Consider the following 14323-nt stretch of genomic DNA (forward strand, 5'->3'; position numbering starts at 1 on the left):
TCACTGGATGGTGCAGCGTTCCCGTGGCCTGTGGTGTTTGGGCTCGACTGCGTTTGGTTATTTGTTTCTCTCCTCTCCCCCCGGCGCTCACCTCTCCCCGCTCTCCCAATCCCCCCGATCTCTGCGGGCGCTGAGGAGGAGCCCTCGCTCTCTCTGCCACTGATGTAGGACTGAGCCTCCCCCGCGTGTAGCATGCTGTAGCCAAAGAGGAAGAGAGGAGGGGGAAAAGAAGAGAAAGAGGGAGAAGCGGCTCTCTTTCCCTCCCTCCCCCTCGCTTCCCGCGGATTGACTTCATGGCTTCGCTTTACCAACGCTTCAGTGGGAAGATCAACACCTCCCGCTCCTTCCCCGTCCCCCCTGAAGCCAGTCACCTCCTGGGCACCCAGTGCAGCGAGGAGGACGGCTCTGCCGGCAAGACCCCGCGTCCATTGCAACAGGAAGGCAGCCGGCCCCGCTTCCAGTACCAGCCGCGAAGTGACTGCGAGGAGGAGGATGTAAGCGCCGAGTCGCTCGCGTTCGGCTCCGTTCGGTTTCGGTTGTCCCCCATCGGGTGTGTGTGTGTACCCCTTTAGGTTTGCTGAGGTCTCCTCTCTCCCAAGCAGGTTTTGTGCTTCTCTTCTTCCCCCAAAGTGCCGGGGACGGAACGGGACAGGGCCAGAGCAGAGCGGGGCTCACCCTCCCCATGCTGCCCCCATTCCTCTCTCCTTGAGTGGAGCGGGGCTGGGGACCACGAGGTCAGCACGTTTGAGAACAACGAGAGCGAGTTCTGGCCATCTCCTTCCCAGCGAGCTGACACTTTCTTTCCTTCTGTCCTTTTTTTTTTTCTTTTTTTCCTCTTTTTTTTTTTTTAAATTGTTATTCCATTTTTTACCCTTTATCACTCTCAGGGCAGAAGTCTTTACCTCGTTCCTCCCTCCCGTCAGCCTACCCCCGCCTCCAGCAGCCTGGCTGTGGGGAAACTTTTTAACCCCTTCGTAGCCGTCTCTGGAGCTCTCCCCTTTCCCTCCCCACTGCCCCCAGGTGAGCCCCCACGGGAAGAAGCAAACTTCAGCTGTGCACTTTCTGCTTCTGTGCTGCCTTGAGAGCAAAGACTTCAAAGGGTGCATCTGCATATCGCCTTAGTAATGAGTGACTCATCCAGGCTGCTGCTGTGCCTGATGGAGTTAAACCAGCTCGGGTTGATTGCGCCGAGTTCTCTCCGGAGGGGAAAAGAGGGGATTTAGAGAGTGGGGAAGTGCTGGCCATTGGTCACTCCAAAACTGGTGTAGCTCGAGTGATGGTAGGTTTGCAGTAATGTTTGGGGTGTTTCGCCGCTGTGGAAGCACACAGGAGGGGATGCAGATGTCCACAGTTGGGAATTTTGTGTTGGTTACAAATTCTTGCATGAGTGGGAGTTTGTGGCAGGGTCCAGCTCTGGCTCTCTGAGCATTCCTAGGAAAGGCACTGCCTCAAGCTGACGTAGCACTTCTGGCTCTCTTGTAGGAAAAGTTACATGGTTTGTCCATTAAGTCTCTGAACACTTTCCCACCCCTTCAGTAAAACTTTTGCGCCCTGAAGATCAAGTGCACTTTTAGCAGTGAAAAGGCAAGTTGGCCTCAACCACCCCGAGACGATTGCTGCTCTGATAGCACTGATAGTAATAGGAACTTGAATTTACTATTCCCTGTGAGCCACTAACTGGCAACAGTCTTGGCAATTCTGCTTCTAGGCCCCGGCTGTGTGAAACCTGCCTCAGTGCCAGGGCCCGGGCACCCACCCATGGCCCTTCCCGGTGCGGCTGGAGATGCGGGGCCCTTCCTGGCGACAGGGCTGGGCTCTAGGTGTCGCTGCGAGCCAGCTGAGTGCTGCTGCCAGGGCTGGGCTGAGACACATTTTCCTCATTATTTGTCTGTTTTAATTTTGCTTTCCTGAGTTTGGAGACGGCAGATGTCTGGAGCCGCTTCTCTGATCACCAGAAGCGCTGAGTCGAGAAGGAAAGGAACTGCATCGTTTAGCATGTGCAAATGATTTGTGCTGACAGGCTCCCAAATAATGTTTAGAACAATAGAATTAAAGTACTATAAGACTAAAAGGGGAGTTGCTTTTCCTTCTTTTTTTTTTTTTTCCCCTCGGCGTTTGGGAGTGGGTGGAGGGTATATAATGTGATCTGTAGAGGGATGGGTGCTTTCCTAGGAGTTCTCTGCCATGAAATGCAAAAGACATAGCCAGAAACAGAGATTTGGGTGACTTGTAAATAGATGTGAGAAACTTTTGTGGATTATATTTCAAGGGGGCAGCACGTCTGAGAAAGTTCAGTAGATCAGATTGGGCAGTTCAATGATACTTCCGTCCAGCAGAAACTGGGCAGCCTAGGCTTGGGTTCTTTCGGGTCAGAAGGATGCAGAGGGGACAAAGCAAGTGGACGTGGCCTTAGTGTGTGCTGCAGGAGCAATCGACGTAGCTGTCCCTTAGCGCTGAACTCGGCCAGTCCCGGGGTAAGGGAGCTGTCAGTGGTGCTGAACCGGCTGGGTTTGTCACCTGCGAGGTCGCGGCAGAGAGAAGGGTTTCTCTACGCCTTCCGGAGGCAGCAGGCAGGATTCTCTTCTTCCCGTGAAGAAGACAACTAATGTAACGCTGAACATGAAATCCCCGAGGCAAAGGGAGATGCGAGGCAGGTACCATGGAAGGACTGTGGGAGAAGTGCAAAGAGGGCAGTCACTTTGGGCAGGGTAGCAGATGCATGTGATGTTGCTTATCATGGTAGAGGGTTTAACAAGATGGCATGGGAAATTTCTTTCTAAGATGATTAAACTTCAGATTTCAGTTTTACACAAAAATAATAAGGACACATTCATATTGTTGTTCATCCATCAAGACTGTTTTAGTGAAAAAAAAAAACTCAGAGCTTAGAAATACAGAAAGTTTTGTTGCTTGGCCACACTTGAAAATACCAAAACAAACTGGAGAACTAGACTGTTCTGTTCCTAACATTGTAATGTGATTAATAATCAGAAGATGACTGAGATTGTTTTATGTGTTAATGATGGCAACTTTCCATATTGATACGTGTGTGCTGCGTTCAGTACTCTGTATTTAAGCACCGAGAAAAACCTTAATGCAGTGCAAAAGACAGAATCTTGCCTTTGAAGGTCACAGTATTGTTAGTAAGCATTTTGTCTACAGAAAGTACTGCTAGTGGAAAAATACTAGACAAAACCTACATATAGCTAAAGAGGAAACAGTAATTATATATATATAATTATAATAATATATTTAATAAGATAAAAGATAAATATATATAAGGTAATTACAGTATGAGAGCTGCTCACTTCACTTTACAGCCACCATTAAGATGGACGTGAGAACTTAGTTTTTGTAACATGGAAGTATAGCAAAGCAGAAGTCACAGCATTCTTTAGTATTTTCACTATGTTTTACAGTATTTCAAATCATAGTAGGTATGTAAGAAAAAATATATGGTGAAACTAACATATAAACAAAATTTGATTAAAGAATTGTACTTTTTAAAGGTTAAATATTAGCCTGATCAGAAAACTGGGTTATCAGTGGTGAACTATACAGGCCCTGTATGAGTAACTCCCCCCCAAAACAAACAAACAAAAACCACCACCAATAAAAAATGCTTCCCAGTTGGCTTTGTGGCAGTATTGATACTGAAGTTAATTACTGCAACAGCAGTAGACAAAATTATGATGATATTTTTGTTTAGCTATAGAATTACTTTTTCACTACCTTCATTTAGGAATGAGGAATATCTCTGAAGACTGTGTAAAACTTACTATGGTGGTTGAGTAACAGAATATTAAGAATTTTGGTAATGTTATTCTTCTTTTACACTGATTAGCTTAATGTGTTCCACATTATATTGCGGAAGGGATCTTATCCTAGAAGTTGACTTGAGATTTTGTTCCCATAAAATAGAGCTTTTTCATTTTTTCCAAGCTTATTCTTCTTTGGCAACACAGTGATTAATGAGTTTAATTTTTGCAGGCAACTGCCAGGAGGTGCTGAGTAAGATGTATCATGCCGATTGTGTATAACTCTGCTCCTTTTAATTATTGGGATGATAACAATGCATTAATCAAGTTCGTATGAAATTCAGCACTTTTCTCACACAGAATATTGATCTATTTTATAGGGCGCTGACTATAAAATGATGATCATGAAAGTTCTTTTTAAATTAAATTTTGTATGATAAGTTATGTGTTAAAAATATGAAACTCTCCGCTGGAACATAAAACTTTTCTATATAAAGACACATATGCTGCATTCTCACAGGTCCATAACTTAGCCAAAAATCCTACTGGATTCAGTGGGAGATCTAATCATAAATAAAAGCAGCTAGACCTACTGCACAAAATATTAGTGTGAATATTCTTTCCATTACTCAATTTTGAATAATTCTTAATTTCTTGCATTTGCTTAAAACTACATTTGATCATATATTACACATTACTAATTTTCAGTTTGGTTATTACACTTTACTAACTTTCAGATTGGTTATTCAGACTGATTCACATTGAGAAGTTTTTCCATTCAGATATAAACAGTGATAATTTTGAAATGCTTCAGTAAAACTGTGTTTCCTGTTAGCATAAATTAAGGATTAAGTATATAAAATATCAGTTGTTAATAGAATGAGTCTGAGAAAGTGAGCATCACAGCTATTATTGTAAAAAATTGTAACTTGGTATGTCAGACTTGCTGATGCATGTAATTGAAAGTGTTAATTTTCCATTCATTATTTGTCTAATATGAAGAGGTATTATTTTCTGAAAATGTATGTCAAGGACAGTGTTTCAGAAAGTCTGAGGGCTGATTAGCAGACAACAGGCATTTTTGTCCTTTCCCAAAGAGATGAGAGATTTGATTTAATGGAAACTTTGATTGGACTGTAGGAATCATACCATTATGCTAAAACAGTTTGAATGGTAGCCATAACGGTAACCATGTCTACAGATGTGTGCTACGTTTTTATGTACAGAAACCACTGTTAAAGTTTAAGTTTGGAAGGGTCTCTTCTTCTGCCTCTTCTTGATGTTTTTTTTTTAGTGCTGTACTCAATTATCTTGCAGTCACTAAGATTTAAAGGGCTGAGACTTGTCTTTTCAAAGGAAATGGAGTCATGCTGACAATCTGTAAGCTCACCTTTTGAAATTAATAAAAATTACTACCTACTCCCCCAGAGAGAAATTGTTATAAGACTTTATAGTTTTTTTTGTTTGTGTGTTTGTGTTTTTTAATTTGCATCAAAGCTTGTCATAGATTTTCAGTCCTTAGTAATGGAGACTGATTTGGAGATGATATGATTTCTATATTTTGCAGGTTAGCTGTATTTATAATTAAACCATCTTATGATGTTTGTTGCTAGTTTTAAATTAGCTTTTACTGCAGGTTTTACTAGGCATGATGACAAAGATGATGCTTGCATGAAAAAATTGTCAGAATGTATTTTTAAGTATTCGTGAATAATTGTGTGAGCAGGTTGAATCATCTGTCTGATAGTAGTGAGCTGTGCAATAAGTTGGGATGCCTCATTTAGACTACATAGCTCACGTTATTTCTCTTGAGTTCATAGAAGTTGGGATGAACTCAGAATAAAGACACTGAGCTCAGAGTCAGAGCAGCTTGTGTGGTTTTCCAAAGGCCTTTCCAAGGTATGAGGTGAAAAGAGTCAAAAACGTGCACTACTCTCCATTCCTCTGTATGTTTTGTTTTCAGAAAAGGCGAGAAAAGTTGTAGTTCTCAGGGTGTTCATCTCAGCTTTGAAAACGCTCTTTGGGAGTCAGGAGATTTTGTGCCTTTAAATGAAAACATTTAAATTCATGTGGGGTAATAATTTTATGCTTGTGATCTTTCAAATAATCCTTCATTGAATATTCAGTAACTTCAAATTGATTTTACTGGGATTTTTGCCTCATTAGTGGGACGATTCCCAGGGCGTTGCAGTGATGAACATGCATTTTCATTCTGTGACCAAGGGGTGGCAGTGTCTCTTGATTACGTTGTTCCTGTAGAGCTCTTGGCATCTCATTGCTTTTATAGTACATCAGCGACCTACCATTTCCTTACGTCGTCATACCTACACGTGAGAGTTATTTTAAACTCCTCATTGGTTTCTTTAGGTTTGATTGACTTGCTGAAAAATTAGTAACTCTGTCTTTCACCATCAGGGAGCAGTGCTTGTTTTTAAAGCTCAGGAAAAAAAAAGTGATTTAGCAACGGTTTTAAACGATCCCAAATTCAAGTGTAGGGGGAAGAAGGGAGAAACAAATCTTTCTTCTAGAGAAATACTTATCTCTTTTTTCCTAAAGGAAAATGAAAAACAGCCTTCTCCCAAAGCCTCTTGCGTTCGTATTCAGCTGCGATTCTGTGTACATTACCCACAGTACATGTAGATTATATAGGTTTGTAAATCCTGTTTCTTTTAAGAGTGGTTCATAATGAAATCCACATACAGATATTGGAATCTAATTCTTACTTAGGTATAGAAGTACTTATTTTGGATCAGGTTCCTACTTATTCACCTTTGAAAATGTTATCTGAGTTGATTACGTTATAAGTGTTTTCATGTGTTTGGTAGTGGCAACATGCAGTGAATACGAGTTGCATTAAACCGTATTTTGACTCTGTGCACTAGACTATGTGAAGAGGTCTATTGTCCCATAGTATTTTCTTCCATTAAGTACCTAAAATTGAGAATAAGAGTAGGTCTGACTTGAACACTGTACACGTGCATGTTTTGCAACACAGAGCAATGTAGAAGGGAACAGATGAAGAGTGGAGTGATACACTCCAGTGAGGTGTTTTATAGGATCAACAGGCTGTGGTTTTGCATGAGCTCTTCCCAACTTTTCCACCTGCAGAGCATTTAGAAACCTTCATTTCCTCCATTCAAGGTTTATTCCTCATCTCTTTGGCACTTTAGGCTAGAGGTCTTTCATACTTTGGTTTGTTAAAATAGCATTTGAATGTCTCACTGAAGATGACAGCAAAAATTAACATAGTTTTTAAGTTCCAGGGAACTTGCTAAGTAGATCCAGACAGAGAGGAGAGGAAGGAAATACTTGTACATGTTGCAGGTAGTCAGTTAAAGTAAAGACAATCAAGTATGTGTGGTAGTGTGAAAAAGGCCAATACTGTGAATCTCTGCTGAGAAATCTTAATAGATTTCCATTGAGAATATTTTCAAATTGCTTAGCACTTGCATAGTGTAAATTGTTTTCCTCTAAACTGGGTGCTGGATAGTATAGCTCTGCTATTACATAGACTATTTCACCAGTTGTTGTCTCTGTGCCTTTTAAAACTGGATTTAACATTATTATCTTCACTTTGCAGATGGAAAGTCTGAGACTGAGTTGACACATCACCTCAGAGACGGCGCGTCTCAGCTCAACAGCAGTGACAGCTTGCTGTGGCTCAGCCCTGTGAGCCATTGCACTTTCTGGTCCTGGGCTACAGGGTCTTTAAGACCAGAAATAGTTCCAGTTATCATTAAAGATGTTCTTACAGGTGTAACACTAATTGTTAAGTCCTGCACATCTAAGTCTGTTTTGCGTCTAGCTGTCATTAGGACGGTTTTCATGTGTCATTTCACATCTCTGATGTTTTCCTCTAGCTGTTCTAGGTTTTGGATGCTTTCTTTGTCAGAAAGGAGATTTAAAGCATCCAAAAGGAAGGATAGGAGTATCTTAATACTTTCATTATATAATATTGGGCAGGGTTGAGGATGTTCCTTCTATATTTGTCAAAATCATCAGCTCCAGCATTTCAAGTAGATTTCACTCTAGACAGACCTCAAAAGCAAATGCAAATTTCTTTTCAAGCTTGCTATCTTGGACATGCAGAGACAGATGAAATGGGAAAGCTGCAGTGGGAAATGCCTAGTAACCTTAATTCTAGTTATGCCACAGTCATTAATTTTAGCGTGTTTATGACAAAAATATGTCTGTGTTCCTTATTTTGCATTGAAATGAGCTCCAATTCTCTATAATAGAAAGAAGCTGTAGTATTTTAGTCAGAGGAGAAATGAAACCCACAGCGACTGAGCAATTACAGATGTTATTGCAGTCTCCAAGCTGTAGATCTGAAGACACTTGGTGAGTGGAGCCAGCAGCAGGTTTATGCAGGATCCCGATGCCTGCTGCTTTCCTCCCGTTCTGGCAGAGAGGTAATAATGCCCAGCATCTGGGCAGCAGCAGGAGGCCTATTACTGCTTGTTTGCCCTTCTCAAGGGTATACCCAGTGGTATGCAGAGCCCAGCCGTGTAGGGCTTGTGTCTGTAGAGATGAACTCAAGCGTTCTGCAGTGCCTCCTGCTACTGTGGAGTGAAAAAGGACCTGTATCTGTAAGGCCAGCTTCCAGAAAAAGTAATAGTGTGGACTGTTGTCAGTAGCAAAACAGATGTTGATATCTGTGCCAGGGTAGACAAGTAATCTGATAGCTGCTGCTGCTGAAAAAGTGTGATGGTATAGGATGTGGCTCTACAGTCTGTAGGTCTTCTCACTTGTTCCCAAGTCTCACCAGTGCCTTAACAGCAACAGAAGCTGCAAGCACAGCTCAGCATTTCCTCTCTCCTCTACCTCAGCCCTGCCTTGGCCCCTTCATCATCATAGAAGCAGAACTCAGTTTTGCTTGAACTGCCAGGAGGCTGTGAACCAGTTCTTCTTCCCTATCTATCAGGTGTCTGCTGGCAACGTTATCTCTCTGTCCTGGCGCCTAGAGATGATCTCCCAGCACGAGCTCAGATGGCTCCTCTCCAACTGCTTTGCAGTGACCTGCCCTCTGGCACTGCAAAATTCAAGTCTCATTTGCAGCTTGTCTCTCCTGGACTGCTCCTGGGGTAGGCAAGTCAAGTTATCTCATATTCCAGAGGAACACAAGGAGCCTTGAGCAGAGAGGAAAGAGGATATTGGGATCTGCTTTAAATAGTGCTTGACCCCTTGCATAAGAAAGTGATTGACTTAAGATAAGTTTATTGCATACACAGCTCTGAGATTTGCACAGATTGTTCATGGGATTATGTTTCATGTGACTGTAGAATCCTTTATTTGTTTGTTTGTCATTTATTGCTAAATCCTTCCTCATGTTCCTGGGTAATCTATATAAAATAGGGTTTGTCGTTGGTTTTGTTTTTCCTATTTCTATTAGGTGCCAGAAGAAGTAAGGTAATATTTAAAAGACCCAACGTCTATCACATCTTTGATAGAATTGCTGTAGAAATCAACAATGCTGTTGCCATAGATACATAAATGGTTTATAGTGAACCAAAGATTTCCACTTTTACTAGTCTTGCTGCTGGCTTAATGAGTGCAAGTAGTTTATTGATGTAGATAATCTCTTTGTTTTATATGATTTTATTTTATTTTAGCAGTTGTATTTCCAGATACGGAGGGAGCATCTGTAGAAAACACTGGAATTACTGCACTGTTTCACAATGGTGTCTCTAATAAAGTGGGGATGCTGAAGCAGCTGTTCCCTTCTACTGTGAACTGCAGCGCAAACAGCACTTGTCGAAACACATACAGTGATTCATTGCAAACAAGACTAATTAATAAGGATTGACATAACCAATGTTTTGGATCACAGGAACACAATCTATTTTGCTTGCCTTGTTTACACCCTGTGTTTGAGTTCTGCATACTTGGAAGAGGCTTGTTTAGGGAGTAGATTTCACTGATTTCTGGGTACATTCCTAAACTTTCTGTTTGAGGTGGCATGGATTTGTGTTAGATCATTGGAATGGCCACTAGGGAGATCTTGCCATTCTTAGGTCTGCCTGCTGAATGAATTTCAGGTAGTTATTTATCCCTGTGGGGCAGGATCTGCATCTGTTGGATACCATAAAGAAATCAAGGTCGTGACTTCATTCATGTCTTCATTGTGGTGGTATAGAGTTTAAATAATTTCTGCTTCTGGCCTAAAGCTTTGGGCTAAAAAGAACCCAGAGTAACACGAGATTATTAAAAATTAGCAGTGTGATCATTAATTCTGACAGTGGCAGCATTTGTAGAAGCATTGATAATAAACAAACCAGGCCTGATTTTGCTTGTTTATGGTGGGCTAGAGGTCTCTCTCATTATAATGTATCACAAGCAGTGCCAGAAGCTGATAATCACTATAATGCACATTTTTCTTTTAGCTAAGAAAAGCTAATAAATCTGTAGTTTTGAAAATGTCAGATTGAGCCAAAGTGCATGCAATTAGATAAGGATAATGTAGCAGATAATAAGAAGATACATAACACTGGATGGGCAGTTATCATACTATTGTGCTTTGGCTGCTGAACTGCCGTGTGTCATATAAAAGAAAGTTGTTGTTGGTTGAGGGAAAACATGTCAGAGATGGAAACGTAAGCTAACATGATGAAGTGACAAGGTTAGCCCTGGGGGGGTATCTACATGCGTGTCAGGCTCTTGATAGATAGAAGGGTTGTCTGGGTTAAAGGTTGTGTCCATCGGAAGGTGGGAAAGGCCACTCAGGAAAAAATATGGAAAGGAAGATGGCTAGAATGAAGTTATTTATAGTTGCCATCTCTAAGGCTTCTTTATGTCCTGTTGTCAAAGACTCTGTCTTGTGTGTGTCTTATCTGGGCTATTCTGTCTGCTGTAGCATGTTAAAACTTTTCTAAGATAAATTCCTTTCCCAAAAGCAGATACAGCAGTGATACGCTGATGAAGAGTCTGAATGTAAATTTTCAGGCAGTGCCCTCTGTTTAATTTGTCACTGGGGGAAACAGTGAGGCAGACTCCAAAAGCAAAAGAAAACAGCAAAAGGAGGAGAACCAGACAAGGGACATTGGAGGGAAAGGAGAGAAAGGAAAGCTATGATGCACAGATTTGGTTTCCAGCTCTGATCCTGGAACTACCTTGTATGGAAAATAGGAATTTTACTTAAAACTTACTGAGTCAAAATTTTCCACATTTTCCCTTTGATCCTACTTAGCCGAATCTAGGACCTGGCTCCAGGCAGGAGGGCAGGCTCTCCCTAGCCTGGGAGAATAGGATTCTTTGTCTCATACATTCTTTTTCTGAAATGTCTTTCCCACCCCTATCCTACCATTACTTAAGTATTCTGACTTCTCCAGAGAGAAGACATTGGAAGCCATTGCTCCCACACTTTTCTTCTATGATAACTTCTTTTTTTCTTGTTATTTGCTTTTGTATTTAGAACACACCACATATTTTGTATTGTTATAAAATATCTGACAAAAGCTAGTTGTGTGTACTTCTCATCCTATTTCCTTTTGCAATTCTTTACGAAGGTATTCTGTAAGTATTTAATTAGTGACCAATTATGTAATGTTATAGCGGCAATCTCATAATTTTCATGGTGAAATATTTGCATTGCAGATACAAGCATATTGTAGCACTTACAAAACACTCCCCATTTTTTTCCTACATCAGAATGTGTCTCTTTTTGGTATAGCATCTAGCTAGATTAATAGTGCATATATTACAGGATTGTGCAGAAGCGTGTGTTTAGGCATGTGGTTGATACATACATTTGGAACGGACCCAAAGAGAATCTCCTTATATCCTCAGGCTTTCACATATGGACGGGAGCTTCCCATGCTGTCACCATCCGGTGCAGTCTGCATTGCTACACTGTGTGACATGATTGCAGATACATGTCTTTTCAGACTGTGTTTTCATCTTTCCTGACCCTTCACCATTATGTATGGCTGCTCAGCTGTAACTGAAAGGCACATTTTCTATACCCCTTTCTTCTTGCATTCAGTCATTCTGGGAGACTCTGTCTAGGTCTATCAATGTCGGTTTGCAAGAATGGAGCTCATGGCATGAGATTGGATCAGGTTTCTGGTAAGAAAGCTTACAGAAAGCATCACTGAACGGTTCTCTGTCTATAAGTCTTTGAGCTCAGTATGAGTTGAAATTCTCTTCCTGTGAATGTTGAAGGAAGGTTGCTCAGCACATTCACAGGACACAAACTCAGAGGTTGTGTAAGTGTGGCCAAAAGGATTATTTCTGTGGGTATTGTTTTGTTATTACAGTTCTGTCAATAGCAAATGATCTGCTTCCCAAAAAGCTGTTCCTCTCCAGGTGGAAGGGCAAGACTGGTTTTAGAGAACCAGTCTCAGAGGAAATAAGCCCTCTTCTCTCTTGTTGGATTATGATGGACTACAGTCTTTTACAGACACCACGATGCTTATAGAGATTGTCCAACTCTGTATGGCTCTGTCCTCTTCGGAGGAGCAACAGAGAAATTCCCCATGGCACTAGAAAGAAAAACAGAAGGTTAAGAGCAAGGTGAAGACCGGTTTAATCTCACCCTGTAAATCTATATGTGAAATCCCTTGAGTTACAACTGCATCCCTGTCTGTGCTAAGCTGAAGCTCTTCAGCAACTGGGCTTTTGGCAGATAGCACAACACAAGTGGAGTGGAACGATACGTGAGAATGCTATAGTCAGCTTTTTAACTGCGCAACTTAGTATGAAATGCAGAGAGCAGCAGTGTGAATAAGAGGTTTGAATTTGCTCTGAAAGTTCCACAAAAGGCTCCCCTTTTGCTAAAGACAGATTGTGCCAGTCCAACCCAAAAAGCTGTAATTTAATTTGAAAGTAGTGTTCCGCATTCCTTTCGCCTGGTTTTGATTGGTGACGAGCTATAGAATTTCTCTGTGGTCCGCTAGAGTTCAGCAGATGAGAATTTCCTAACTCCACAACATGATTAAAAGCACTCTGAATTGACATTATTAGCAAGGCTTCTGTGAGATGACTCAATCAACAGGCTTCGGGTGCCTTTATGAAAGGTTTGCTGAGCACTGTTGGAATGTGAGATTGCTGAGATAGTTATGAATTGTGGGGAAGAATAATAAAATACAAGGCTTTATGTTTAAAGTAACTTAACAAATGACAGCATGTGTAATAGAGGTTTTCCCAGTTTGCCACAATGCCATGTAGATGAATTGTTAGAAGTATCAAAGTCTCTAGCAGTGATAATGAGAGCTGTGTGGCTGATTTTGACAGCAGCCCACTCTCTGTTTTTCTTTACCCCAGTGCCTTGGACAGAACTGGAAAAGAAAAAAGTAGATCAGTTTTACATGTACTGTCTGTATCTCATCCAGAAAACTCATCTCCTCTAGCATGCTGTATCATAAACCAAAAACTGAATCCACTTTCATCAAACGCTTGTGAGTGATGAACCGTTGCAGGACTATTCTGTTCAAGGCATTTTTACAAACAGCAGAGGAATGATTGATGGACTCATTGCAAAATAAATGTTGGACATTAGGGATTGCTTTTCCTATTCCCTTCTTCTGTCTTTCATACAAGCTGGCCATGACTTCCCAAACAGACAATATTGCTACTTCTATTTTATTTTTCTACTCCAGTTGCTTTCATGAATAACAGGCAGAGGCTTACTGAGGTGTGAATGGGCTACTAGATTTCTGGAAACCTGGCCTTTTAACATCAGTTTAGGTACTCAAAATTTCTAAGATACGGTGAAGAAATGTGGCTGCTACTTTTTGTTGAATTGTTTATTCCTGGCTGAGAGTTTGGCTACTGATGTTGCTAAACCTTCTGAAGAAATCTTGGAATAAATACCTACCATAGTTAGCGCTTGTTTTGCTTTTGTTCCCAATGGATCTTGGAGCACTTCAGCAAGGTATGGCACCAAAACTTATTCCTTATGGCAGTGACATAATCTTCAAAGAACCAAAGTGGAAATGACTGTGTTTGCTACGAGGCAAAGAGTTGCTGGGTTTGTTTTTTGTTGCTGTTGTTTTGTTTTGTTTTTTGGATTTTTTTTTTTTTTAATTAAAGAATCTTCTTAACAAAGCAGGAGATTAGAATTTTCTATGACTTGGTCTCTCCCCTTTGCTGCTAATGGTGGAAATGAAGAACTTATCCATCCCTAGGATATATCTATCTAGGAGAAACTTTCACTGTCAGACCCCAGCATTCCCAGCATTTTTCTTGCTCAGCTTCAGTAATCACTGCTTCTCATTTATTCAGGTCAATGGGCCCTTTGCCAGGGGGAAAGTACAGTTTTTTAAGATGAAGGATAATGTTTGAATAAGAACAGATGGCTGTAATCTGGCCATAAATTCCTTCAGACTGGAAATTATGAGATCTCTAAGATCTTGAGCATTGAAGTATTGGAAGAACCTTCCAGTAAGGCTAGGCAAAGATAAGTCATATCTGGCTTTAAGATGGTCTCAATAACTCTATTTTTATGGGATTCTATGCTTACTTTTGGAAGCAGAAAAACCACACTATCCTCTTCTACAACAAAATCCACTGAATTTTTCCATGGAACCATTGGAGAGATCCTTTCCTTCATTTGGGTGACAGGAACT

The 14323-nt window shown here is 41.1% G+C and overlaps 1 protein-coding gene across 2 annotated transcripts in view; it reads left to right on the forward strand.

Annotated features, from left to right (window-relative positions):
* Positions 1-14323, forward strand: part of DPP6 (dipeptidyl peptidase like 6) — a 461031-nt gene that overhangs the window by 75094 nt on the left and 371614 nt on the right. Inside the window, exon 1 of one of the 2 annotated variants that reach the window (XM_021388074.1) lies at positions 22-494. The exons of the other annotated variant lie outside the window; for it this stretch is intronic. Coding sequence (XP_021243749.1) covers positions 294-494 — 201 coding nt within the window. The 5' untranslated portion in view covers positions 22-293. Of the gene's footprint in view, positions 1-21; positions 495-14323 lie in introns of those variants that run through there. 2 annotated transcript variants of the gene reach the window in all.

The sequence above is a fragment of the Numida meleagris genome, chromosome 2 (assembly GCF_002078875.1).
Source record: "Numida meleagris isolate 19003 breed g44 Domestic line chromosome 2, NumMel1.0, whole genome shotgun sequence".
Lineage (NCBI taxonomy): Eukaryota > Metazoa > Chordata > Aves > Galliformes > Numididae > Numida > Numida meleagris.